Genomic DNA, 25,513 nt, shown 5'->3' with positions numbered 1-25,513 from the left:
AGAACAAATTGCTTGAGCTGCCTTCAGAAATTTTACAGTGTGTATTAGTTTTTTTTTGGCAGATGTTTAGTTAGGAAGAATATGTGAAGATACTTTACTTACTGCATTATCTCCCAAAGCTGTTTTGATACTAAGGCGTACTTTGAAAGCATTCTGTGCATCTGACACAAAGAGAAGAAAGGCAAACATATATTGATAGTCACCAAGATAGGATTTTAAATCATCTACTTCTCTAATTATTTTACAGATCACAGTTTCTAAATTTGCCCTAACAGATTACCTGGTTAGGAGAACCAGAAGCTACTAGCATGAATAAATGCATCAGCCCTATAGATTTTCAGTCAGGTTTACCATGACCTCCTTAAAATATGTAAGATCAACTTCCGTACTTAATTTGAAAACTCAGCAAGGAAGTGAATGCTCAGTTACCATATTCAAACTGGATGCAACCAGCTAAAATAAAAAACATAAGAAGCTGAGAGCTCTGTAGGCATAAGCTCATAGCTAAATTTCCCCGAGGAAGAGTGGGAAGCAGCAGCTCCAAAACTTACCTGGCTTGCAGAGCTCAGCATGAGCAATGGTAACTACAGAGAAAGTAAGCAGCAAAACCCGTAACATCCTTTCAGTGTGGAAAAGTTGAGGCAAAAAGAAGTAAGTCTCTGGTGTAAAGCACTCTTAAACTTTCTGTGACCCAGGATTAAAGCATCAGCAGCACAAGTGAGCAACCAAGTAAAAGGTTTAATAATTAACCCCCATTATTTTAGCTAAAACGGGCACTAGAAACAACTGTCTTCTGTTAGTTATTTACTACCTTTATCTGTAGTAAAAGGGAAAAAAAAAATAAAGCTGTTATAAGGTTTTCATTTTCCTTCTCCCTTTTTAGAATAATGCAAAGCATTGCACAATGTGTTTTTTCATTTTTTGTGTGTGTGTGTGTGTTTTTTTTTAATTTATTTTTTTCCCCGCATGTGATTTTAGACACATATACATAGGATGTCTGGGATAATTAATGCCAGGCCAGACTGCAACTCCGGTGGCCGGATGCTGTGCTGTTACCCACAGGGTGTTCACCTGCACCAATGCTGTGCCAACAAAATCAGCTTCTGAGACATTACTCTGAGCTAAGAAAAGTTATAAAGGTAGAGAAGTACTTTCTTGCTGTTGGAGTGTCACTACAGTAGAAACTGGAATGAGAGAACCTGCAATAGAAGGACTTGATGGGGAAGCATGTACACATATTGAATAAAGATGTATTCTAGTTTTGTTTGCATAAGGCGCTGTGTATACACACACGCACACATGAATGGAAATATGTTAATGATGTACTCTATGCCCTTAGCCAAACATTTTCAAAGACAAAGAAATAAATGTAGAGGAGAAAGATTTCAGCAACTGAAATGTCTCACCGAGAGGTGAACAGTCTTTGCAATTGAGGCAGCAAGACAGGATTATTTTATTGCAGTCCGCTGCTGTATTCCCCCTGCAGCCATTCTGATTAATGGTTAGTTCCTAAATTGAAGATTTCTTCAAAATTACTTTCAGTCGGCCCTTTAGCACTAGAAGTGTGTCTTGAGACTGCAGACCCAAAGACCTTCACAAGAATGGCTATCACTGAGAATATTTTATGTAACAGTGGGATTGAATTTATGGAGGACAGTAATCAGTATTTACTACATAAGGATGCTTGGAGTTTCAGGTAATTGAGAATTTACTGATTCACTAATTTAATCTTGTTTTTAGAAGCCACTGTTAAAGGAATTGATACCCCATCTTTAAAAGTCATTAAATCAAGCTGATTCCTGGCTGTCTGTTTACTCTCTCTAGACAACCGGTTCCGAGTACAAACCTATTGGATTTGTTATCTGCTTAGATGTTCAATCTATCCCTACCAAAACGAAAAAATGACCTATTCGTTCCTAATGATGTCTCAAATTAACACACTGTGGCTATATGCATCAAAAGGAGACCACTAAAAATATACAGATGCATGAAAAACTACCATTTTTCTGTAGAATGTGTAATTTTAAAAAGTCTAAAAAGACTCTAAGCCTTGTTAGCCTCATGGTAAATTCACGTGCGTTGCTTCAAATAACGAGCGCTTGAACTCTGCTCCCTCTGTGGAGGACATACTGCAGTACCGGGGAAGATGGTGGAAAAACAAAGCACTGTTTTCACACACGCAAATGGAGCCAATTGCCACTGTGATGTGTTGTCATCTCTCCCTGCTGTTGGCCACTGGAAATCAGTTCTTGCCTTAGAAACACACGGAGCCAGTGTCAAAGTACATTGCAGGCACACAGTGCCCAGCGGGAATGGCCTCGGAGGGTAAGGCTGGATTCCCTGATCACAGTTGCTGACTTCCAGCCAGGATGGCTGATTTTACTGATTTGTCACACTGGCAAGCAGCAATACGGGTGATTTTCCTGGTGGTGAGGGGAGGAGGCCAGGAGAAGGAGTGGTGTGATAAATGCTCCAGCTCATAGCTCATGGAGAATGACCTGGATGCGTGCCAGATGCACCCAGCTGATGTCCCACGCGCTTATTCAGCTGTGCACACACTTATTCAGCTGTGCATACACTGCACATAAACAACTGATTGCTGCACATCTATAAATCTTTTTCCAAAGCTGGCATGATTTTCATTTATTTTTTTAATGTATCTACTTGTTTTATTTTTATTAAACCAGGTAGGTGGACACGCCTAGACTGGGTATTAGCAGAAAACTAACTCCTCTTCAAACCCACCACATTTTTTAACACTGTCATAAAAAAGCACTGTAACTTCTCAGGTTACAAATGCCAGCATAATGTAGGAAGACACATATTTTGCCACTTTGCATCCCTCTAATAAAACTACTTGTATGGGTTACTTTCTGCCCAGCCTCTTTTCTCCCATTTTGGCCAGATAATTTAGCACTGTAAAAGCACATCTGCATTTGTTTGCTACTGATTAATCAGCCAGACATCAGTTTGCTTGAACAAACAACAATCTGAACGCAAACAGAGCATGCTTTTAATTCAGTATTTTGATGTACTTGATCATTTAATAGTTCCTCTTTTGTATTAAGTTTGTTTTTCCTAACTATGGCTGAACTACAAGTGAGAGCCATGCAGAATCCCAGGTGTAATCTGCAGCTTGAAAATGAAATTGAACTAGTGCAAAGAACTAGTTCCCTTCTTGCACTAAGTGAATTTGTCTGTCTGGATGAAAATCAGTATCATTTTTGTCCGCCCTTGTGACCTCCAGAAGTTCATGCATTATCTGTATGTGTGTACTTAACAGTATACCATAATTCGGACTTCTAAACAAATGAAGAAAGGACTGAAATTTCTATAAGGCACATGACTTGGTAAAACAAAACCCTTCCATCCTCTCAATGTGATTAGCAAGGTACTTTTCTGCTTCTTTCAATGCCTTTGAAATGGAAAAATCCCAGGAAAGTAAAATATTGATAGCCATCATATAAGTTAATTAACAGCTATGGCCAAACTTAACCTCAGTTTTCAAATTTGACAAATTAACAGTTTTAAACTCTGTGGAAGTTAATCTTTACTCTTAAATAGTTGTGTTCAACTCTTATGAGTAAAGAGTCAATGTGCTACTGTCAGCATTAGTCACTCATGGAAATGTACCTAGAGCACTGCAGGCTGGCTGTGCACGGTGCTGTGCAGTTCCCTGAGCACAATGCTGCACTTCCCCTGCAGTCTTTGGTAGCTGGTGAGATGAGGATCTACCTGAATGTCAGCAGCATCAAATATACCAGTGCCAGCTTTTATAGGTTCACCTTAAGTCTCATTACATGGGAGTTTTTCTATTAAGTTTTTGGGAAGTGGGAGTGGAATGGGGACCATGATCACAGTCATCATTATAATATTGGAGAAATAGCTTACATTGTCACGGAGTTTTTATCAGGGCTCACAGAAGTAGACAGTGTCTGAGAAATCATTTACCCCTTGAGACAGCAGTGCAGCCATTAGGCAGCAGGTGTGGGAAAGATGTGCTCTCTAGATTTTGCATGTATCACCTTGAAGCATGCACTTTGCAGTGAAAAGCACAGATGGTCACCCACAGTGGGGCTAGCATTGGGAATGAGCAACAGCAACTTTCAGCGTGATGGGGAAGGACGGTGCAGCTGCTGTCACTTCACCAACCACCGTACAGTACAAGCCATGGCCTTAAAGCTTCCTGAGTGTCTCTTTATAAAAATGCATTTTCTCAATCAATCAAATTCACGCTGGTGATTTACCGCCATTTCCTACCTACATATTCTCCTAGTTCCATTTTCTTCAGACAGGAAAATAAAAACTGTACACTTATTCATTTTTTTTTCTTATTTCCCCATGGGGCTTGGGCATACAACAACAACAAAAAAAAACAATGAAAACTTTGTATCTGCCTGCACTGGTGGGAAATACGAGGAAAATGGAAGCCAGAGGGATCATGTGGCCACTACATGAAAATATGTGCTAAACGGGGTACCTGTACTGTGGTTCAGAGCTGGCCTAATGTATGTATTTAACTCTGTGCATGTATCTTACAAGGCATGTAGATTTATAATGGAATAGTATGTAGTCTCAGGTTGTATAATCAATGTTTTGTATTCTGTAATGTACAATCAGAGCAGCTCATATATACCTTCCCACGATGGGACATGTATATAACTATACACAGTGTAGGTATATTTTTCTTTGGGAAAGATGCAAGAGTGAGTTATGCAGATATCTTGAAGGTTTCCACAAAAATAAACCATGTCTGAAGAGGCCTCTGTTCTCCAAACCCAGTGTCAGGGCTAAGAATTACCTACTAGAAAGCTACATTATCTTGGATACGTGAATTGATCTTGCCAAGCAGGAATGGTCATATTTGTTTCTTTCTGACATGAATACTTTCATAGCACTGTGACAATTAAATTACATGGAACTCTGCACCTGTGCTTGAATAGCAGGAGGTTGCTACATGCACAAATCCGTAAGAATAAACAAAATGGAGAAAAATGCAATTATTTTATTCCTGTTGCAGAAGAATTTCCAGAATTATGAATGTCTGTTATAGCTGATGTTTTTTTGTGTGTGTGTGTGTGTGTGTGTTGTCTTATAAAGAGATCCTCCTTTTCACTATTCAAATGTGTAATCTGAAGACAGTTATTTCCACAAATATATTTGGAAAATGCCATAATGAAATGTATGATACTAATGAAAGAAATGAGTGAATTTCTCAATATTGACTTACAGACAATTTAAAGGAGAGTTGTTATGGTACTTACTCTGTTAAAAGGAGGATAAAAAGTTGTAACTCCTTAACAAAATCAGATTTATGAAATATTTGTGCTTTTTCACAAATTTCATGAATGTGTATGGTTCATCAGTCCTAAAATGCACAATACTGCCATCTTCTGTATCAAATGCAGCAATTTGTGTGTTATTTTACATGTTTGTTCTGCACAAGCAAACAGTAAAAATAATAGTGATGTCAACTCCATTTTAAAAGACAATCTATAATCTGAAACATGGTGAAGTACTAGTAGAAAGGTCATCATCTGAATATTCATTGATCAACTGGCAAATATAGCTGCTGACTACAGTAGTCACAATTGCTTTAAATAACTTAACTGAGGTTCCGAATAAATACGACACTCATTATGCTATCGATGAACAGCACAGTCAATTAGTCTGATTTTCACAAAGCCTGCACTGGTACGCTTCACTGCCAGCGGCTTGGACAATTTATGCAGTTTACCACCTCTAGGATATACAAAGTAAGCTCCTGTGTTGGGATTTATGCCAATAATTTAGGTATTAATCAACAATGTACATTATTAATGACTATGCAAAACATGACCAGACGAAGCCTACATATCCTTTACCTCCAAATGCTGCCATGTATAATGCTTGTCACCAAACAACTGATTACTGACAATTTGCAAATTTTGGCCCATCTAATCGGTGCCAGTCTGCCCATTGTAACTTTTACCTTGCTGTGAAACGTGTTCATAATCGAGAGAGATGGGATGCCTCAGACAGGATGAGAACGTATAGGTGTTCTCAGCTAAATTCACAAACATACCTGCCTGGTGTGCCCCAGCTACACAGCTCTGACTTCCCTTGGCTCTTTGGGAGGCCATTAGGCCACAGCAGCCAAGAAATTAAAAAAAAAAAAAAAAAAAAAAAAAAAAAAAAAAAAAAAGATCTCTGTAAAAGAGCACACCTAGTGATAGGCACCTTCTTTACTCAGTTGGGTTGGGAAATTGGTGTGTGTACCACAGTGCAGGACTGGATTGGGACATGTTATCAGTGAGGGACTCAGTGAAGTGCATCTTTTTACTTTTTCAACGTTTGATTAAACTGGGAATTTCCAACGCTTCCTCAGGCGTTCCTTGTAATAACAAACGGTTTTGAGAGGGAGGAGCAACGGCTGCGCTCCCCATCGCGCTCTTTTAGGGCGGGCAGGAAAAGCCTGAGCCTTGTTTTGCAAACTTTATAGATGTTATAGTTTTAACACTGCGCCAGTATCGCTGGAAGGAGCCGCACGAGGGACACCAACCCCCTCCGCCTGCCTTCCCCCCCCCCCCCCCCCCCCCCCCCCCCCGGCCGGCGCCATGCCCGGCGGCGCCGGAAGGGATTTGTCGCCCTTCCGCCGCGGGGTCACGTGACGTCCCGTCGGCCCCGCAAGATGGCGGCGCCCATGTTGCTGCCCGAGTCCCCCCTGGGGAAGCTGAGGTGAGGCCGGGCCGCGGCCCCCCCCCCTCCCCCGCCGCCGAGGGAGGGAGCCCCGGGGGGGGGCCCGGGGGGGGTCCGCGGATCGCTCCTCGTCCCGGCCGAGGGCCCGGCGGTGCCTCCGTGCGGCGGGCCCGGCGCTGAGGCCGCCTCGCGGCCGGGCCCGGGAGTGGCGCAGCTCCCTGCCGCCATGGCCGCCCCGCCGCCGGGGCTCTGCGGGGGCCCTGAGGGCCGGGGGGGGCTCGGGGAGGTGCGGGGGAGGCCGTGAGGGGGCTGCGGGGCCGCTGCGCTGCGCAGGGGTTGGGAGCCGGGCTGAGGGGAGCGGGGCGCGGGGCGGGGGGGGGGGGGCTGCGGACAGCGCCCGGCGCACGCTGAGGGGGTGAGGGGGGTCCCAGGGCGTTGGTGGTGCAGGGGGGGGAGGCCAAAACATGACCCTGCGGCCAGGTTTGGGTCTGTGAGGGAAGGAGCTCGGCTTGCTGCGGGCCGCCGCGGTGCTATGAGTGGCACGCAGCACTCACACATAGCCAGGAGCTTAGCTGGAGATGCAGGTGAGTTTGGGGCTCTCTGAGGTAACGCCTCTGGAATGCTGTGAAATGGCAGGCGCTGAGATGGCAGGGTTTGGATCTGCTGTCGCTACTCGGAGTGGCAGGATGGGGAGCGCTGGAGATCATCCCTCCGGTTCTTCTGTTATGAGTTGGCCAGAAACAGTGGAGCCAGAAGGAAAAATGAAAACAAGGCTTTGGTGTGGAAGGATCATTAAATACTTGGAGGATTTCAACCATAATGAAAACAAGATGCTGTTTCCAAACACACTTGCAGAGTTACTAGATGAGATTTCAGGCAAAACACGAGTGTGGCCAAGATTCAGTGGTGGAAAAATGGACCTGAGAATTATTTGTGGCAACTGATACATGTCTTTTTCATATTAAAACCACTGTCTGTGGAGAGTATCTCGGTAGAAGGGTAGAGACTTAAAACTTCGTGCCACATGAAAAGAGAGAAACACTAAAATATTCTGAAAGGGGTATCACAACTTCAGTGCAGGATATGCCCAATTTCTTCTCCCAGATCTTACCTAACGACCGAAGTTCAGGCTTATGGGGAGATTTCATGAAGTTAGTGATAACGCTAAGCCCTGCAGAGCTCAAGAAGGGTGAGACTCTCTGTGTTGGTCCCCAGCGAGGTCGTTACTGCTGGCAACGTGCAGTTCTAACAGCATAGTTGCGGATTTTATTACTGTGCCAGATATTCCTGTGGAGTTGCTGTTTCATATGAATATTCGTTAATCTTGCATTTGTGAGATTTTATGCTGCTGATGTAATTGAGTGTATATATGACAGTAAAACTTAATCGTTTGGGTATAGTAATGTAAAAAATTTCTCATCTTCAGCCATCAAAAATACAGAGCTATTCTGAAAAAAGAAAAGCGGAAAAAAAAGCGGCAGGCATTGGCCAAACTGAGAGACTCTGGTAAGTGTGAAGAGTTTCGTATTTTGTGTATTTTCACTGACTGTGACATCTGATCATTTAGATGCGTTGTTTTTTGTCTTTTCTCAGAAGCTACAGAAAAAGATGAATCGGTGTCTGAGGAGGAAGAGGAGGAACTGGAAGAGGAGGAAGAAGAAGAAGAGGAGAAAAAGCTCGAGGCAGAAAGGTGAAACAGCTAGAAACTAACATATGCTTAGTAGATAGGTTTTTAGCCAATTACATTTTGAAAACTTGAAAAGTCTCAATATATTTTATGAAATAGAATCCTTAATCTGTGTTTAATGCTACACGGGATTTTTCTAATGCATGAATGACCTTCATGGCATTTTCTGTTTCAAAGAGTATTAGGTAAACTGTAATTAATGCTGAACTAATAAATTTGAATTACATGCATGACAATTGCAGGAAGGCAGTAAAATTTGTCTAAGTGGCATCTGGTTTCATTGGTAGACAAAAACTACATGAGCAGTGGTTGCTGAGAGAAGAAAAGGCCCAAGAAGAGTTCAAGCTTAAGAAAGAAAAAGAAGAGGCTGCAAGAAAACGACAAGAAGAAGAAGAGGTGATGCATAAACTGAGTGTTATAGTTGTGCCTGGTGATAAGGAAAACTTCTAAAAGTCTTGAATATCTTCTACTGTTCCATAGTGTACGCAGTTTTGTTGATGTTGCTAAGTCTGAAAGCGTAAGCTCTTATAGTTTCTTTCATTCTAGATAGAAAAATTAAAAAGACACAAAAATAATCTTTAAATGGATTTTTGTTCAGAGATCTAGTGGTTTATGACTGAGTGAGAACTTTATGGTCAAGAAGCTACAATACAACACGATAGTTTCAAATTTGACTGTAGTGATTATAAAATATTTATTTGTTTCCTTAAATAACTTTTTAAAATCTCTTTTATCGTAAAGAGGAAGATCAAAGAAGAATGGGAAGAGCAGCAAAGAAAAGAGAGAGAAGTCGCACAGCAGAAGCAGCAGGAGAAGAGAGAAAGAGAGGTGATTCCTGGCAGTGGGAGGATAAACGTGTTACATATCCTCTCGCATTATCTGATGCACGAGTCTATGCATGTTGAAGGCGGATTCTATTCTAACTGCAAGTGTATAAATGTGTTAGTTACTTCTCTCAGTCCTACGTTGCTGAAATTATTCTTCATTGTTAAAGAGGAGCTAGCAACTCTGTTTACCTGGGGGGAATAACTAATTCTAAATCATGGGGTTGTTTGTAATATGTACTTCTGTGCATCAGTTAAACGTGGAGGCACACTGTACGTGCACTTCTTTACGTCTTTACGTTAAAGGTGATCCTTATTTACTGTCCCAGTTGAACACAATCAGTATGGAAGAAAATTCCCAATGAGGACATGGAATTACATTGCTGCTGTTCCTTAACAGAGTTCTTACTCAAAAGATACATTACAGCTCTTCTTTACCTGACTCATCCAACAGGACGTATCTTTTTTTCCAGAGTTCCCTGAGTGGAGGAAAAAAGTTATACTGGAAATAGTCATTTATAACACTTCATTTATAACACTAAGTGTACATTCTTCTTAAGTTTTAGGAGTCGAATAAACTGGATGTAAGATGCCTGTATGGAAATCCAAAGGGAGGACTGGCCTATCACCAGTAAAGGGTGATTGCAGCTTCCCAGGACCCGTGACAAATCAGCTTCTCCACATTAGCAAAAGGTTCTAATTTAGTACAACTCCTGGGAGGTGCCTTGATACCGTGTCTGGTAGCCGTACTAGGAGAGGAGACATGAGCACGTGGTATTGTCTCCTGCACTTAATTGTTGCACTTAATGTCATGAGTTACATAACACTTCCATGACGAATGAAAAAGAACAGCAGTTGTGTTTCCTGCCAGTCTTCCTCTTGTGCTATGTATCCATGCCTTGTCAGAGTAGGGAGAGAAAATGTTGGTCTCACCCCTGTTGAAGGTTGAGGTAGAGTTCCCAGAACTATACCATGGTAACAGCAGAATTTTGTTCCTTCCCTTTCTTGGGAAGGGGTTTATGTGGTGTCTGGGTTTGCCCAAGCTTCCAGCGGACTAATTTTGTCCCCTGCACTAAATGGAAGCTGCTTTCTGGTTTTTGATCTGTTGTTTGTTTTTCTGGATTACTAATTTACTGGTCTAGTGAGCTAAATTGGCTCATAGAGGGCATTGACATGCGCTCAGAGGGATGCTGTGAGTGCTCAGCTGGGAGTGGAGCCACCCATTTCAGCAACAGAAAGTTAGTAAATTGATTTGGCCTGTCTCTTCAAACTGCAGTTTATTCAAATTCTGACTCACTGACTGAAAGAAAAGGTTTATTTTTTCCCCCCCTTAAGGTGGGGAATAGTTATTCTGGGTTTTTGTCTTTTTTTCCTCACATTGTTTTTTTTTTTTTTTTTTTTTTAACTTGCTCCTCCTCTTTTTAGATCTAATTAATTCACTTCCAAATCAGAACAACGATAATGTGTTTTCTTGCATTGGCTGTCTTTAAATGTCTTTATTCTTGAAATTTCCTAGAATAATTTGAGAGAACTAATTTCCATCTAGTCTTGGAGTGTGTCTATTGCTTTGCTCATCCCACTTAGAGGAGGGAAGGGAAAGAATATCCTCATTGTTTTTGCTTTGTTTGAAAGAGTAGATGCAGCAAAGCTTACCAGGTTTCTGATACTAAGATTTCTTAGCAGTTATAAACTTGGGTTTAACAGAGGCTTAGTAAGCTATGTGCTTTTCTGTGGTACACAGGATGTTCCAAGTCAAAAAGTTTAGCACAACTAAATGATTACAAGTATAACTGTGACAAGATTGAGTACTAGACCAAGAGATGCATTTAACTATTGAGTAGTTCAATGATAGTTTCAAAAAAGAAATGAAACTTTTGAAGTTGTCTAGCATTTAGGTTAGAAAATTGTCCACATGAAAGTCTAGTCTGATGTATCCTTTAACAGCTTTGTACCATGTGAAATGCTACAAAGCAAAGTAAAACATCTGCTTTTAAAGCAAACCCCACAAAACTTTTATCATGTCTAATCATTGAGTATTGTAAATTAGGTTCTTAACTAAAGAAACCAGATGTTTTGTGTGTCCTTGGGATTTTCACTAGTCCTGTGTTTGCACCATTTATAGGCAGCTGTGCAGAAGATGCTGGATCAAGCCGAAAGCCAGGTACGCTCAGAGTCTTTTTTTTGAAAAAAGAACTGAAAAATAATTTAATTGCCGTCCGGTGTTTGCCTCGTAGCGTGCTGTCCATCTGCTCTCAAGAACCTAATGGCCTGAATAAATTGAATATCTAGTGGTTTGCGTGAGCAGTAAACAATTATTTACTGGGTGGAACATAATTAAGTGTATTTCTGGCCGGTTGATGGCAGTGCATTTGTGCATGCTCATTGCTGTTTAGGAGGTCTGAGTCAAAAATGAATCTGAAAATACTGCTGTGTGCTGTGTTTAAAACAAAACAACAAAACGCCCAACCCACAAACCTAGGAACAGTGGATTTTTGGAGCTTAGAGAAGGTGAATTCGTTTTTTCCAGTTTCCTTAGAGAACAACCTGATACGGTTAAATTTGTGAATACTCATACTCTGCATAAGTCCGAAAATTAAATTTTAACCCAGTTACCTGTTGAGGGTTGATTGCTATTAGCTACATTCAATTCTGAATTGCATTTAAAGAGTTTTCTTAGGCAAGGAATCTAAACCTTTATTTTGCAATATGGGTAGAAAAATGCTCGGAGCTATTGGTGCTGAAGATGTATTAGCAGCCACTTCTGCGAGGGCAGAGGCAGAAATATTGCATGTTGGTCTTTATGTGGTATCAGTGCAGGGTTCAGTTACTTCAACAGCATGAACAGTGATAGTGCTGTTTTCTTGAGGGGAAATTATGGCTGAGAGTCATGAGCAGAGCTGGTGGCAGAGTCAAATGCTGCTCATAAATAAACAGTTTTCAATTAATTTAAATGGAGAACTTAAGCTAGTTAGCTTTACAGATCTTTTGGCTAAGGAAAATTACCTTCTTAAAACCTGTTTTGTTTATGATCAGGCTTGCAATTTGATAATCCCAATTTGAATTTTAGAAATCTTAATGTGATGGCCTGAGCTGAGCAGTATGAATGTTTTTCATTCCAGTGCTAACTGTGAATTTAATTGCTTTTTAATTATGGCCTTTGGCAGGTTACTTTTATTTAGCCTTTCCTAACAGCATAAAAAGTGATAATATGACTGAGCCTTAAGCTTTTGCAAGGACAGATAAGTTAATAGTCCCAGACTTCTGTCTGCCAGGTGTAAAAAGTGCTGCTCAGTGTGTGCTGGCGTGAAGTACCTAACTGGTTTAGCTGAATGAAAATAAACTGTCCCAATATTTGTAATTCTTGTGGATGACAAATGAAATTGGTGTTTCAGGAACAAATATCGCAGCTCATTTATTTATTTATTTTTACTTCAGCAAAAGAAAACACACATTTTGGTTATATTTTATTGTTAATATGTAATTATGAATATGGACTTGTTCGTAAAACTGCACAATTATCAAGAAAAGGGGCTTCCATCACCAAAGACCCAAGGCACTGGGTAGCTTTCGGTTTGTTTTTTGTTTAAAAAAATAAAAGCATAAATAGGTTCAAGCTTGCATTTGTACTAATGCAGTGCTCATAACTGCCTGTGAATTTAATTGGTAGCTTCATTTTGATACTAAATCTTTCTTCTTTTTTATTTTTTTAACTTACATGTATTTTAATATTTGTTTTCTTTTTCCACAGCTGGAGAATGGTGTGTCCTGGCATAACCCAGAGCCCCCAGAGAACATAGGAACAGAGAAGGACAGAGCAAATTGCCCATTCTATATCAAAACAGGTTCCTGCCGATTCGGAGACAGGTAATCAATTGAATATTTACCAGCAGGAATGTTTTGGAGGGGTGAGAGGCAAGCAACTTCATTAGTTTATGTGCAAACTGAAGAAATCTTGCTTCATGAATTACTTTTATTTATTTGGATGGGATACTGTTATTCATGGTGGAATTAGACATTGAGAGCAAAACTGTTGACTGCCTGGAACTGAAGCATTTATTGTTAAGGCGTATTATTGATGGTACATTCTGGTTCCACTGGCCAGACTGCCTTTACCTTAGAGCTGGCAGACGCACAGATTCCTTCAGACAGAGTACATTTGATTTCTGCTATTAGCACAGGCCTCACATGTCAGCTGTTGATTTTTATCTTGATTAGTTTGCATACGCTGCATCTTTTTAAAAATAAATGTATAACTAGGAGGCTGTCAACTAAAGCAAAACTGTGGTACATCTGCACAGTTGGGAAAGATGTTGTAGTAGCTTCTGGAATTCTCCTATTTGTTTACTGTTAAACGTGTGGTACACTCATTCTTGGTTCTTGTATACTTGTATACTGCTGTGGGTGCCCTGTCTGGGAAAGGAAATACAGTAAAAGGTGAGAACAGAGGAAGGACAACAAGATAACGAGAGATGAGGAGCAGCTTCTGTAGGAGGACTGGCTAACTGGTCTAGGCTCTTCACTTTCAATGAGTTGATGGAAGAGGGCTTTGGTAGATGAAGTCATGAGCAGGATGGGAAGGATTATTTGCTTTTAGCATGAAACAGCTTAATTAGGTGTCCCCAAGCACTTACCACCTTAAAACAACAAAAAAACACCTTCCTCAGAGGAAACAAATTGTCCTTTGGCAACAAATTTCACATTGAGGAAGTCAAGAGCATAAATGGGTCCAGGATTACAGGTTCATTTGTGACCATTGAAATTGGTGTCCCAAATTAAGAGTCTGGGTAGAAAATCCCTTAATTTCTGTGCATGTTAAGGAGGAAGTATAGATCAGCAGGGAAAAACTGATACTTTTTAATTTTTTTTTTCTTCTATTACACGAATCTTCAGCATAAACGAGTAAGGCTGTTTAACTAACTGTTGTGGTTTCCCCCGGCTGGCAGCTAGACACCACACAGCTGTTTGCTCAACCTCCCCCCTCCCTCTCTGGGATGGGGGAGAGAAATGGGAAAGTGAAGCCTGTGAGTTGAGATAGAGACAGTTTATTAAGACAGGAAAATAATAATAACAATAATAACAACAATGATGATAGTAGTAGTACTACTACTAATGTGTACGAAGAATTGATGCACAATGCAATTGCTCACCAACCGCTGACTGATGCCCAGCCTATCCCAGAGCAGACAGCTCCTCCATCCCAGCTAGCCACCCCTATATATTGTTTAGCATGATACCAGATAGGATGGAATACCTCTTTGGCTAGTTTGGGTCAGCTGTCCTGGGTCTGTCCCCTCCCAGCTCCTGCTGCACCCCCAGCCTGCCTGTTGGCAGGACAGAGCAAAAGGCTGAGATGTCCTTGGCTTGGTGTAAGCACTGCTCTGCAACAATTAAAACATCGGGGTGTTATCAGCACTCTTCTCATCCTAAGCCAAAACATAGCACCCTACCAGCTCCTAGGAAGAAAATTAACTCTGTCCTGACTGAAACCAGGACACTAAATTGTATCACTGAAATGTGTGTGATCCATGTACTGTAGTTTCCTTCCTCCTAAAAGTAATTTGTTTCGGAGTGATGCATAGTGCAGACAATTATGTGATTACTGAACTCTATGTAAGTTTCAAGCCCATAAGCCCTTATATCTTTTTCTATTCTGAAATATGGGATGAATGCCTAAATAAAACCTTGGGCATTTATTTCACCGCAAACAGCATTATTGCTACTGAAATTTTCATGCTTAGTTCTTTGTAATCTTTGTAGTATTTTTGTTTTGGAGGTACTAAATGGAGGTAACCTCCTTGGGTTAATCATGAATTGGCCATAAATCAGCTTTGCTGCAAACTATGCATAAACTTTGTAACTACGTACCGGGAAACATGGTATGCTGCCCTTCTCTCATCTGTAGTTGTTGATTTCAGCTTCCTCTCCTTCATCTTCCTTCTTTGTCTTCACATAACACACTTCTGTCGTATTCTGGTCATTTCATCCTCTGCTGCTAGCCATAAGTAAAAGGACTGAGGTACAGGCAGGATAAGGAATGAACAAATAGGGTAGAAGCTGAAATGAGCCACAGTGGTGAAAAATTGGGAGCTCATATTATCAATACAATAATGACTGACTTGTCAAAGCTCACTGTGCCTTGAAGAAGGCAAAACTTTTTCAGTCGATCTTTATTGATCATAGAATCATCAAGGTTGGAAAAGATATCCAAAATCATCTGGTCCAACCATTACCCTACTACCAAATAATCACAATAATTTAAATACTAATTATTTTCTAGCAATACTAAATTCTGGGTCATTTGTTTTTCTTGGGGTGGCTTTTGTTCTGTCATGTGCTACCTGTGTACAGGCAATGCTGGTTGGGTATAATATTTTGTGTTCCATAATACAAACAGCTGTGAAATGAGGTCGCTTTTCAAATCAAAAAAGATAAATTCATTGTCTCACTTGTTTGTGTGTTTTTTTTGTTTTGTTTTGTTTTTTCCTTTTCTTTGTTTGGTTGGTTTCTAAGTTGTAAATCAGAACATGTGAGTCAATTTCTATCTGGCAAGATGCAGGAGGAAACTTTCTGTCTTAAGTCTAGGCTGTAATTGCTGGTTTTAGACCTGACCTCCCCCAGTTTGTCTGTGCTTTGCCATTGCTAGATAAGAGAGCAGACTAGTCTGACTGTTGCTCTGATCATGTCATGAAAAGCAGAAATGTGTTGGAGAGCGTATGACCCAGTTACTCTGTGAAGTGTTTGAAACAGATCATAAAGCACAGTGAAATAAACACGGGGGCTAGCATCCGTGCTCTTATCAAATCTAAAGGTTTGTGGGGGAGAGCTGTGTTTCGTGAGCGAGGTAGCCTGAAGATGATAGACAGCGTGGGAGATCTTAATACTTTTATGGCTGCCCAGAAGATGCAGATTAAGCTATGACTTGTTTATAATAAGCATTTTTTTTAATGGAAAAAATAATAGGGTATTCATCCAACTACAGGGCTAGACATGCTTTCTTTTCCTCAGCCCCGTCCCACCTCACAAACCTCCTCTTCCCTGTGTGCAGAGAACGCTACCAGTAAAAGTTCTTTCAGTTCTTTCAGCAAAAAGAAGAGCAGGGACTTTTTTTTTTTTTTTTTTTTTTAATATTGTAAAAGACTGTTAGTATTTCTGTAAAGCCATTGAGAAATGGGGAATGCATTTAAGCCTTGCAACTTCGGCTTTTAATATTTTAAAACATTAAGGGTATCAATGTCTTCTGCAGACAATTTTTTTAATGTAAGAATATATTTATGATTGACAAAAAGCATTATTTGCAAACTCACTTCCAAACTTTACTATCTTAATTATTAAGTAACTTGATTTTCCACTAGTGGGTTGTTTTTTTGTAGTAACTCTCTCAACATGGCAGCTGTTCAAAGGTCTGTCTTCACCAAAAGTGCAAACCTTCTTCGTTCTTCTTCTTTGTAACTATCCAGGTGTTCTCGTAAGCATAACTATCCAACGTCAAGTAAGACACTACTTGTCCGAGGGATGTTCATTACGTTTGGCATGGAGCAGTGCCGGCGGGATGACTACGACACCGATGCGAGTCTCGAGTACAGTGACGAGGAAACCTACCAGCAGTTCCTCGAGTTCTATGAGGACGTGCTCCCGGAGTTTCAGAACGTGGGGAAGGTTGTTCAATTCAAGGTATGCGTAGGAGTCTAATAGCTTGTCTCTTTTTTTTTCAACTCTTAACTTATAACGCATCACCTGTGTTTTACTAGCCTTTAGAGAATTCTGTGCAGTATGCTCTAGCTAAATCCCATATCCTTGAGAGAGCTGTCTGGTGTCTGCTGCAAACTATGCATCTCTCTTGGCACCTGTAAACTTCCAACTGCTTCTACAGAGCATTCTGGGTGAATCTTCTCTGCTAGTCTCCTGAACTGTCATAAAAGCGGGTGCTTTTACGTTGCCAGGTGTTGATACAGAACAACAGTCCACTTAACCTCACAGTCCCTTCTCTGCTTAGCCTGTGATAAGCCCCAGAGGGCCCATGGATTAAAACTGCTAGGCAATATTAAAGGTATCTGGGCTAGTGCATTTGTGCCACTTAAAGCTGCACCAAAGGAATGATACTGTGGAGATGCAAAAAGTATTTGGACTATACACCCAAATACTGTCATTTTAGAACTGGTTAGATAAAATAAACTCAAGTGGCAATGAACCGAAAAGGTAGGAGATATTTCAGTAGCAGGAATTAATTTGAAATGGCTGTATTACAAAGAAGTACGTTATGTGAATGGTGTTGAGATTTGTCATCCAGCCTTAGTTTCTGCATCTGGCTTCCTGAATTTTTTTCCTATTTATATTACGATTTCTCAGGGGGAAAAATGAGGGTCCTGTAAATGGAGACCTTGGAGATGAATGATGCATTTTGACAGTCCCTTGTTGTCATAAAACGTGCAGCTTGGATGGTGAAATCTCCTTGTAACAAAACTTATTGCAGCATCCCTTTCTGCTTGCCATTCCTAAGTGTTTTTCTGTAGTCACCAGGAGGCATGCTGTGCCTTTTCTCTTTTTGTTTCTCTGTAGTGACAGCTGCCTTAGAACAGAGATTGTATTAGCATTTCAAGCAGGAGGAAAGTTTAAAAAAAAATAAATATGAATTTTCAATAGCTGTATAATGAGGTTGTAAGAAAGAAACCTTTACTTGTTTGGATGAGTATCCCACCTTATTTTGACTCAAGGGATATTAGCCAGCAATGTTCCATTGTAGAAGATGGGATGTATATTCCCACTGGAACATGTGTTGAAATGCTGTCTTACCTTCAAACTCGGATCCTTAAGGTAGTATCTTTGTTGTGTTTTGTGCAACTATCTTCTAAAGTTGCACGTACTTGGATCCCTGTGGCTAATAATGGGGTAAGATCTTCTAGTGTGGGGTTTCATAGCTTCTGAAGTAATTGTGCAACTGTATTTTGATTTTCAAAGGCGTTTTCATTTTATTAGAGATGTTTTGAAATTATGTGTTGGCAGCTGGAATCTCAACCATGGTTGAGTCTCTCCTACCATTTATAATCATATTACACTCATGCCTGTTTCAACTGACTTCCATTTCCAATGTGGTACGGGTACAATGTTCTTTCTGGGAAGCTACTCCTGAATCTGGCAGGTTCTGACAAAATGCCCTTCTTTTCTTTTCCCACCCAAACATGTTGAAGATGAGGTTGTTCTTACACTAACGTTGCTATTTATCTCAAATACTGTGACTATTTACTCTGTAATATTTAATTACATAACTGTTCCTTGTTGCCTCTGAAGCCCTTGCCTAATCCAGAGGTGTATTCTCTGAGGGTCCAGTGATGAAAGAAGCTGCTTGCCTCATTTGGTGCGGGTATTGGAAGAGGCCTGGTGGCAGGAGGGGCTGGGCTCACAGTTCTGCTCTGGAGAACCAGGTCCTAACTGGCCTGGGCCTGCACATCTCAGCATCCCTAGCAACTAGTAACAAGGTTTTTGGAAGTTAAATTGTGTATTTTTGTGAGTTCTGGATAGACTTTGAATGCTAGATTATAGTGAAAAATAGCTATCAGAACTGTTCAGTGAAAGCTAGTGGCTTCAGCTTTCCTAACTCATCTTACAGGGATGCTGTGAAGGTAAATTGTTCTAAACATTCTTCTTCCATAACGAATCCCACATTTCCTCATGGGGATACTACTGAATGTTTTCAGAGCAGGACTTGGCAGTCGCGTAGTAGGGTTGGCCCAGACTTAAGTGCAAGACAATGGAGTACAAGCTGCCTTGTGGACTAACTGAAGCAGAGGACCTAGTGGTAATCAAAGCAAAATGCTGGAAACATACAGACATAAACCAGATGGCCTTTGTTGTCTGAACATCGTATTTGATTAAGAGTATGTTTTGAAGAAAATAATACACAAGTTCATATTGATGTGCTGTCATAAATCAGAATGGCTGCCACCTTCATGTGTGTAACTTGCTGTACATCAGCCTTCAGTTGTCCTAACTTAATGTTTTGATCTTGTTAGGTCAGTTGCAACTATGAGCCTCACCTGCGAGGAAATGTGTATGTCCAGTACCAGTCGTAAGTATTCACAATCTTACCAAGTTTAGTTCTAAAACTCCAAAGCCCAGTAATGAAAACTGTATAATCCAAATGATTTGTTCTCATACTGCAATGGGAGCCTGAAATTGGTAAGTGACATCCTAAATGCTTGTACAGTGATAATGTTACACGTTTGTTTGTTCCTTTCTTTCTTTTTAAAGGGAGAAGGACTGCCAGGCAGCTCTTGCTCTATTCAGTGGCCGATGGTACGCAGGCCGGCAGCTCCATTGTGAATTCTGTCCTGTGACAAGATGGAAGACTGCCATTTGTGGTGAGTTACATAAATGCTCGTAAAAGAGAATGTGCGTTAATGAAAGAGTTAATGTAGAAGTGAAAAAGAGGGAGTTAATCTGTCACTTTGATTCAGCCAGTGCTTCAGATCGAGTTCATTTCTATTTGGAAGACAAATATGCTTGCTTGCTTGTGTAGCTCTAGGAAGGAAAGGGAATATTTGTCCTCTGTCACTTAAGCATTTGAATCATCCTAGTGGATTTGCTTGGACTGGAAGAGAAAGCGTAGATTCCAGCTTTAGAAATAATAACAATACTAAGGCAGAAGTGCAGAAAATACAAATTTATCTCTTTCAAAAGCAACAATAGTTTCTCAACCATCAACAGTTCTTAGCAGTAACTTACATTTGACTTCTCTGTATTTACATTCTTAGAAAATTTAGAGTGCTAAAATTATTTATGAAAATAGTTTTAAACTGAAGCTGTAATAACCATCTTAAATACATGTTAGAAGGTTAATTCCAAGAAAAGTACCTGTTGTAAAAATAATCTTGGGTGAATTAAATTGGTAGGTGTTCAGATAGATGTTTCTCTGTTGGAGGAGGCAAAATTAAGTTCAGAAAGCTTCATTTCCAGTAGGTGCGTAATGAAGGTTTAACAGGTCTTGTTAATAAAAAAAAAAAAAAAAAAAAAAAAAAAAGCAAACCCTCATCTGTTGCAGGCTTATTTGAAAGGCAGAAGTGTCCAAGAGGGAAACACTGCAACTTTCTTCATGTATTCAAAAATCCAAACAATGAGTTCTGGGAGGCCAATAGAGACATACGTATTTCTCCTGAACGGACTAATCAGTTGTCTAAAAACTCTGAGAGGAGAAACAGATCAAGCCATCGTGATGACTATTACAGCCGGTCAAGGAGAAGGGGCAGCCCAAGCCCAGATCATTCTTACCGCAGAAACGGAGAATCTGAGAGAAAAAAGAATCGCCGCAAAAACAAGAGGAGGCGCCGGTCTGGCAGGTCAAGGAGTCGAGAAAGGAGGAGGTCTCGCAGCAGAGGGAGGAAGAGGAGAGGACGCAGCCGCAGCAGAAGTTACAGTCGAACACGTAGTCGGAGCAGAAGTCGGAGCTCTTCTCGATCCAGGAGTAGGGGTAAAAAGAGATCAAGCAGCAGAGGAAAAAGTAGTGAAACTCCCAAAACAAAGTGAGAATTAATCTTAGAAGTTGCTAATTGATCAAATGTTGATCAAATGTAGAGCTGACAAATATCTTTCCAATAGGGCACCAGATACGTTTGAGTTTCAAATAAAGTGTTCTTGCACATTAAAATGTTTCTTCCTAATAAAGGAACCTAGTTTACTGTGTGCTAAGCTTCAGAAAATTAAAAGTTTAAGTCCTATATGAGGTGTAAATGTCAAGTACTCTAGCTACTCTGTCCCTCTGAACTACTGCAACATCTGGATGCATCCTGAATACAAAATAGAAAGAGAAGTAAAGCTTTTTTGGTATATGCTTATTTCTGTGTAACGTGTGTGTTAAGTGTTTCCTGTCCCTGTAAGGAGTTAGTACAGAACAGCTAGTGTGCTGTGAACTCACACAGCAGCACGCTGCCAGTTGAAGTCTGTGTAAAAGACAGCCATTTATGTTTACCGTATGTTTATGGGCTATCCTGTTCTAGACAAAGTAATATAATCATGTTATGCATTGGAGAAAAGGGATCTAAAAGGCTTCACTGTTTGCTTGTACAATACTTGCCCAGTAGGAGCTTTGTGGTCATAAGTGTTGGATTTTTCTCTCTCCTGTGACTGAGCTGCTGAGCTAATTGCCTGTAGGGATTGCAGTAGACAAAAAACAAGTAGGAATTACACAGGAAAACAATCAATTTATTCAGTACCTTAATCCCCAAGTAAGTGTGGAGACCAATCACTTGTAATCCCTGGAGTGAAGACAGAAAATACTTTGCATACTTCTTGGTTGCATACCATTTGTAGTTGAAAACAACCTGCCTAACCTCTTACGGAGTGGGAAGAAAAGTGTAAATCTGGTAACTAAAGATGGGAATGTCATTGTAAAGGCTCAAGATGTTGCAGAGTGGCTAAAGAAACTCAGTATTATTTTATACCTGAAGTAATATTTTAGGTTTTTTTTGTGAGAGGATTTGATATCAAGCCTTTTTTTGGGGCTTATATTACAGTTTAAGGCACTCTACTGCCTAGCTCCCCTACAGTCAAGGTGGAGAGGGGTGCTTAAAAATGAGGTTATCGGGACGAAGCTTTTTATAACTGACAGCTGTGTTAGCGGAGTACCTGCAATTAGCGAAGTTCTTATAACTATTTCTTCAGTTTTAAATGAAAGATTTGTGCTGTTAAATTGACTGTACTTCACCCTGTTTACCTTTAGGTTTTTAACTTAGGCACTTCGATGTCTGTTTATGCTTGGAGAGAGCAGTTTGTGACCCTGAAGGTGTGCGTGCCCCAGGTGTCTGCAGAGATAGCTCTCTCTCTTCAGCCTCTCCAAAGAACTTGGGACTCCTGCCTCTAGAGCACAGTTCAGACCACTTGTTAAGTTAGAAGCCTCTGAAGTAGGCATGAAATGCTCCCAAATAGGTGTTTGTTATGACTCAACAACATAGCATCAAGTTCTTTAGCAAATCTGGACATCCAAACTCCAGTGTAGCTTTCCTCATAGCAAGAGCATTTTTTTTTCCCCAGGATAGAGTGAATGACCATTGTTCTGGATATAATATATATATATTTTTGCTTTTCTAAATGCATACTGCACCTAGCATGCTGATTATACATTTTCCTTCTTTCATGTGTAACTGTTGTCCAATTTGGAGTAATACAACAGAAGTGCTATATATTGTTGTTCAGTTCAAACCCGACTTTCAATATGTATTGTCATAACTGTAGGCAGAACTGTAGCTTAGTTAATTTGATTAAATGTTTTAGTTATTAACAGATGTAGGGACTGTAATAGCATAACTTTTGAAATAATAACTTCATTTGAAAGGCAGATTTTGATGGATAGACAGCACCATTTTAAATTGTATTTGAGAAATTTGTGACAACCGCTTTCTCATAATGTATCTTTCCTGACTAGATCTCACAGGCAGATTTTCCCCAGGGTTTCTATTTTTTCATAGATGGGCACTTGTGCAGAACGCAGTAAACTGGTACAGTTGAACTGGCCTTCCCCACTTGCTGGGCAGCATCACCAGCAGGCCAGGAAGATCATTTCACTGGTGCTGCCTCGCGTCTCACAGCCCGCGTTCTGGTGAGCTGGACTGCTGGTGAAGGCTCTTGGGCGGAAAAGTTGATTTGTGCCACCTGCAGTGTGTTGTACATCCCCTGCCATGCAGCGTGCCGCTTGTGCTGTTGCTGAGCGTTATCTGAGGGAAGTAAATCACTGAGCTCGACCAGAAGTGAAATGGGCAGTAGGATGCTGGTTTTGTGATGATCTGTGATGAGCAGGGTGAAATAAATGAAACGGACCTCTCTGGGACTGAGAATTCCACAGGTAATTAGGCTCCTTGTCCCCATGGTTTTGTAAAGGGAGCAGGGAAGCTGAGCTGCTGTATTTTATCTTTTTTCTAAAAAAAAAAAAAAGTTCTTAATAATAATTAAAAAAAAAACATTGCTCAGAGATGCATGTAAAACTTAAATATACTTTATTTCTGCTATCCTAATGGCTGAGGCTTCAGCTTTTTTTCGTGAGGTCTGGATCCAACGTGCTGGCTGCACTCGTGCGCTGTAGAACTGGTAGCTGTAATTATCATTGTTTCACATGCAGTCTGCTTATTACACAGAAATTGAGTGCTGTAGATCTGACATTTAGTTTGCATTTGTTAGCATGAAACCTGGCATTCAACCAGTTTTCGAAATTAAGAGTTCATGTATTTCAGTAGTTTCCCTACTTCATAATCTTAAGTAGTGTCATATGCATGGTTTTGTGTTTCCTTATTAGCTGAATGAGCTATTTATTCTGAAGAGACAAAGAGCCTAGAAGTTCTTAAATGTTAAGCTCCTTTTTTTTTTCCAAAGGGGAAAAGCCCCAGAAAACACAGAAGGGATTTAAATTTGCAAGGAATAGTTTGTTCTCACCATGTACTATTCTGCATAATCCACATAAAAGGACCTTATAAAGTGAATTCCTAGTGGCTAGTGAATTACTACTTTTTATTAATGACTGCTTAAGGCAGTTGCTTTTATGCTTTTTTTTTCTAATTTAATTGTGCAAGGATCACCAAGAGGCTTTGGATTGATTATGAAAGCAGGTACTGACACAGAGCTGCAAGAAGGTGGTTAGGGCAGCAGCAGGGGCTTGCCAGCCAGCTGAAGGAGTCAGGGCAGGGAGCAAATGCTGCTCCGACCCTTCTCTTGTGGAGGGAATAAATGTATGGGAGCAGAAAGCTGAACGTGGAAGTCCCAACTACTTCATGGAAACCATGCTGTTCCAGGTGATTACCTGATGTGCTTTGTGACAGTAAGTTAGTGTGCTGCCTGCGGCAGAAGGGGAATACTGTCAGAGGGGTAGGAGCTACTCCTGTCAGCAGCAGTAGGATCCCCGCCTGGTGGTGGTTAGGCACCTGGGAACTAGGCTTGCCTTCTACCAGCAGCACAGCCTCACGTTCTCAGTGGTGCCTGCCTTGAGGTGATTTCCCTTTCCTTGATGCTTGCTGTGCTCATTGCGTAGCCAGCTCCCATCACGCAGCTCACATGTTCACGTGCTGAATGCAAGACTTGCATTTTCACAATGAGGGAACAAGTGTAGAGGAAGGCCTTTCCTCTCTGGCGCTTTCCATTGGTGATGGAATGAGTGGTCAGAAGACATTCTAAGTAACTTTTCAGCTTTAAACACTTCAGGAGGACAATCCTTGATTCAGTTGCATATTACCACACGCAGTGCATCAGTAATTACCCTGATGTTTACTGGTTATATACCTGTACCAGTAGCAGCATCTTTGGGATGTGCAAAGTGACAGTTTTCAGAAGAAATGCAGGAGTCTGCTCTGAGATGCTGTTGCTTCCTGTCCTGTAACAGCACTTTAAAAATGTGAAAGTTAAAAACTTAAAAGCTCAGTTTAGTTTCTTACATCACTTGAAGAATGCAGCTGATTTTGCTTTCGCTTTAAGCTTGTTGTAATTAAAAAACACACACAAAACACTTATTCCACCCATTCCTTGTATTCAGCTCTGATGTATCGGCTGAATACAGCATCTATCACATTTTTTTTTTAAAAAAGAGCTATCTGACATACAGTTCAGAAAGCCACTAGACTGAGTAGAAAGCAAGCTGTGCAAGCATAACCCATAAACATGGTAATTCAGCAAAGAGGCAGCCACAGCATGACCATCATCTCAGTGTTAACCCAAAAGGAACAGCAGATGTTTAAGGCCTCTTCAGCTTGAAGATTCAGTGATCACAGTGAGGGCACTCAGGCTAATAATCCCTTGCCTAAACAATTCAGAAAGTCTACAGAACTCCTTAGCTTTTTTTTTTTTTCCCCTTCTCTAACTAAGATAGAAAATTTAAGAAACAAAATACTTCTTCCATATTAAAGAATGCCCTAAAGATGGTAAGTTTTCCCCGTGCTTTTGCTGGTGACATCAGGCAGTTCAGTTGCTTCAGAAAGCTGGAAAGCAGATGAGTCAAGAGAAAATTGGTTGAGACGAGGACTTAGGACTGTGAATGCTGCATTGACATGTTTGTAATCCCAAGTGAGGAACTGAACAGCAAGCTTGTATTACCTAGAACCCTCTCTCAAGCAACATGTGATTTGTTTTAATTTCAAGTGAAGTGGCACTACCGCAACAATTTACCATCCCCTTTAATAAATTCCATGTTTAATGTGATAAGGCTTCCAAAAACTTGCTAATTTATTGCTTTCTGTAGAATTTAAATGGATGTAAATAACTAATCTTGGACACAGTATTCTCACACATTTTTTTAATAAAGTGCTCAAGAGCAGGTTAAGCACTGTAATAAAATTTCCCTTTTTTTTTTAAGCTGGCA

General features: G+C 40.6%; 2 protein-coding genes across 2 annotated transcripts in view; one reads left to right on the top strand and one right to left on the bottom strand.

Moving 5' to 3' along the window:
* The window catches only part of CLTRN (collectrin, amino acid transport regulator), a 27,578-nt gene extending 20,192 nt beyond the window's left edge, over positions 1-7,386 (bottom strand). The window contains exon 1 of the mRNA XM_032185193.1: positions 7,233-7,386. Within this exon, the coding sequence (XP_032041084.1) occupies positions 7,233-7,385 (153 nt within the window). The 5' untranslated portion in view covers position 7,386. The remainder of the gene's footprint in view (positions 1-7,232) is intronic.
* ZRSR2 (zinc finger CCCH-type, RNA binding motif and serine/arginine rich 2) lies at positions 6,653-25,513 on the top strand. The gene is given in 11 exon segments (XM_032185264.1): positions 6,653-6,717; positions 8,105-8,184; positions 8,272-8,368; positions 8,653-8,817; positions 9,046-9,193; positions 11,312-11,350; positions 12,938-13,053; positions 16,647-16,860; positions 19,197-19,252; positions 19,435-19,544; positions 20,225-25,513. Coding segments are annotated over 11 exon segments (1,554 nt in total). The 5' UTR covers positions 6,653-6,670; the 3' UTR covers positions 20,707-25,513.

Source organism: Aythya fuligula, chromosome 1 (genome assembly GCF_009819795.1).
Source record: "Aythya fuligula isolate bAytFul2 chromosome 1, bAytFul2.pri, whole genome shotgun sequence".
In the NCBI taxonomy this organism is placed as follows: Eukaryota; Metazoa; Chordata; class Aves; order Anseriformes; family Anatidae; genus Aythya; species Aythya fuligula.
The sequence above is the reverse complement of the archived record's forward strand: the minus strand, read 5'-3'. Positions and strand labels throughout refer to the sequence as shown.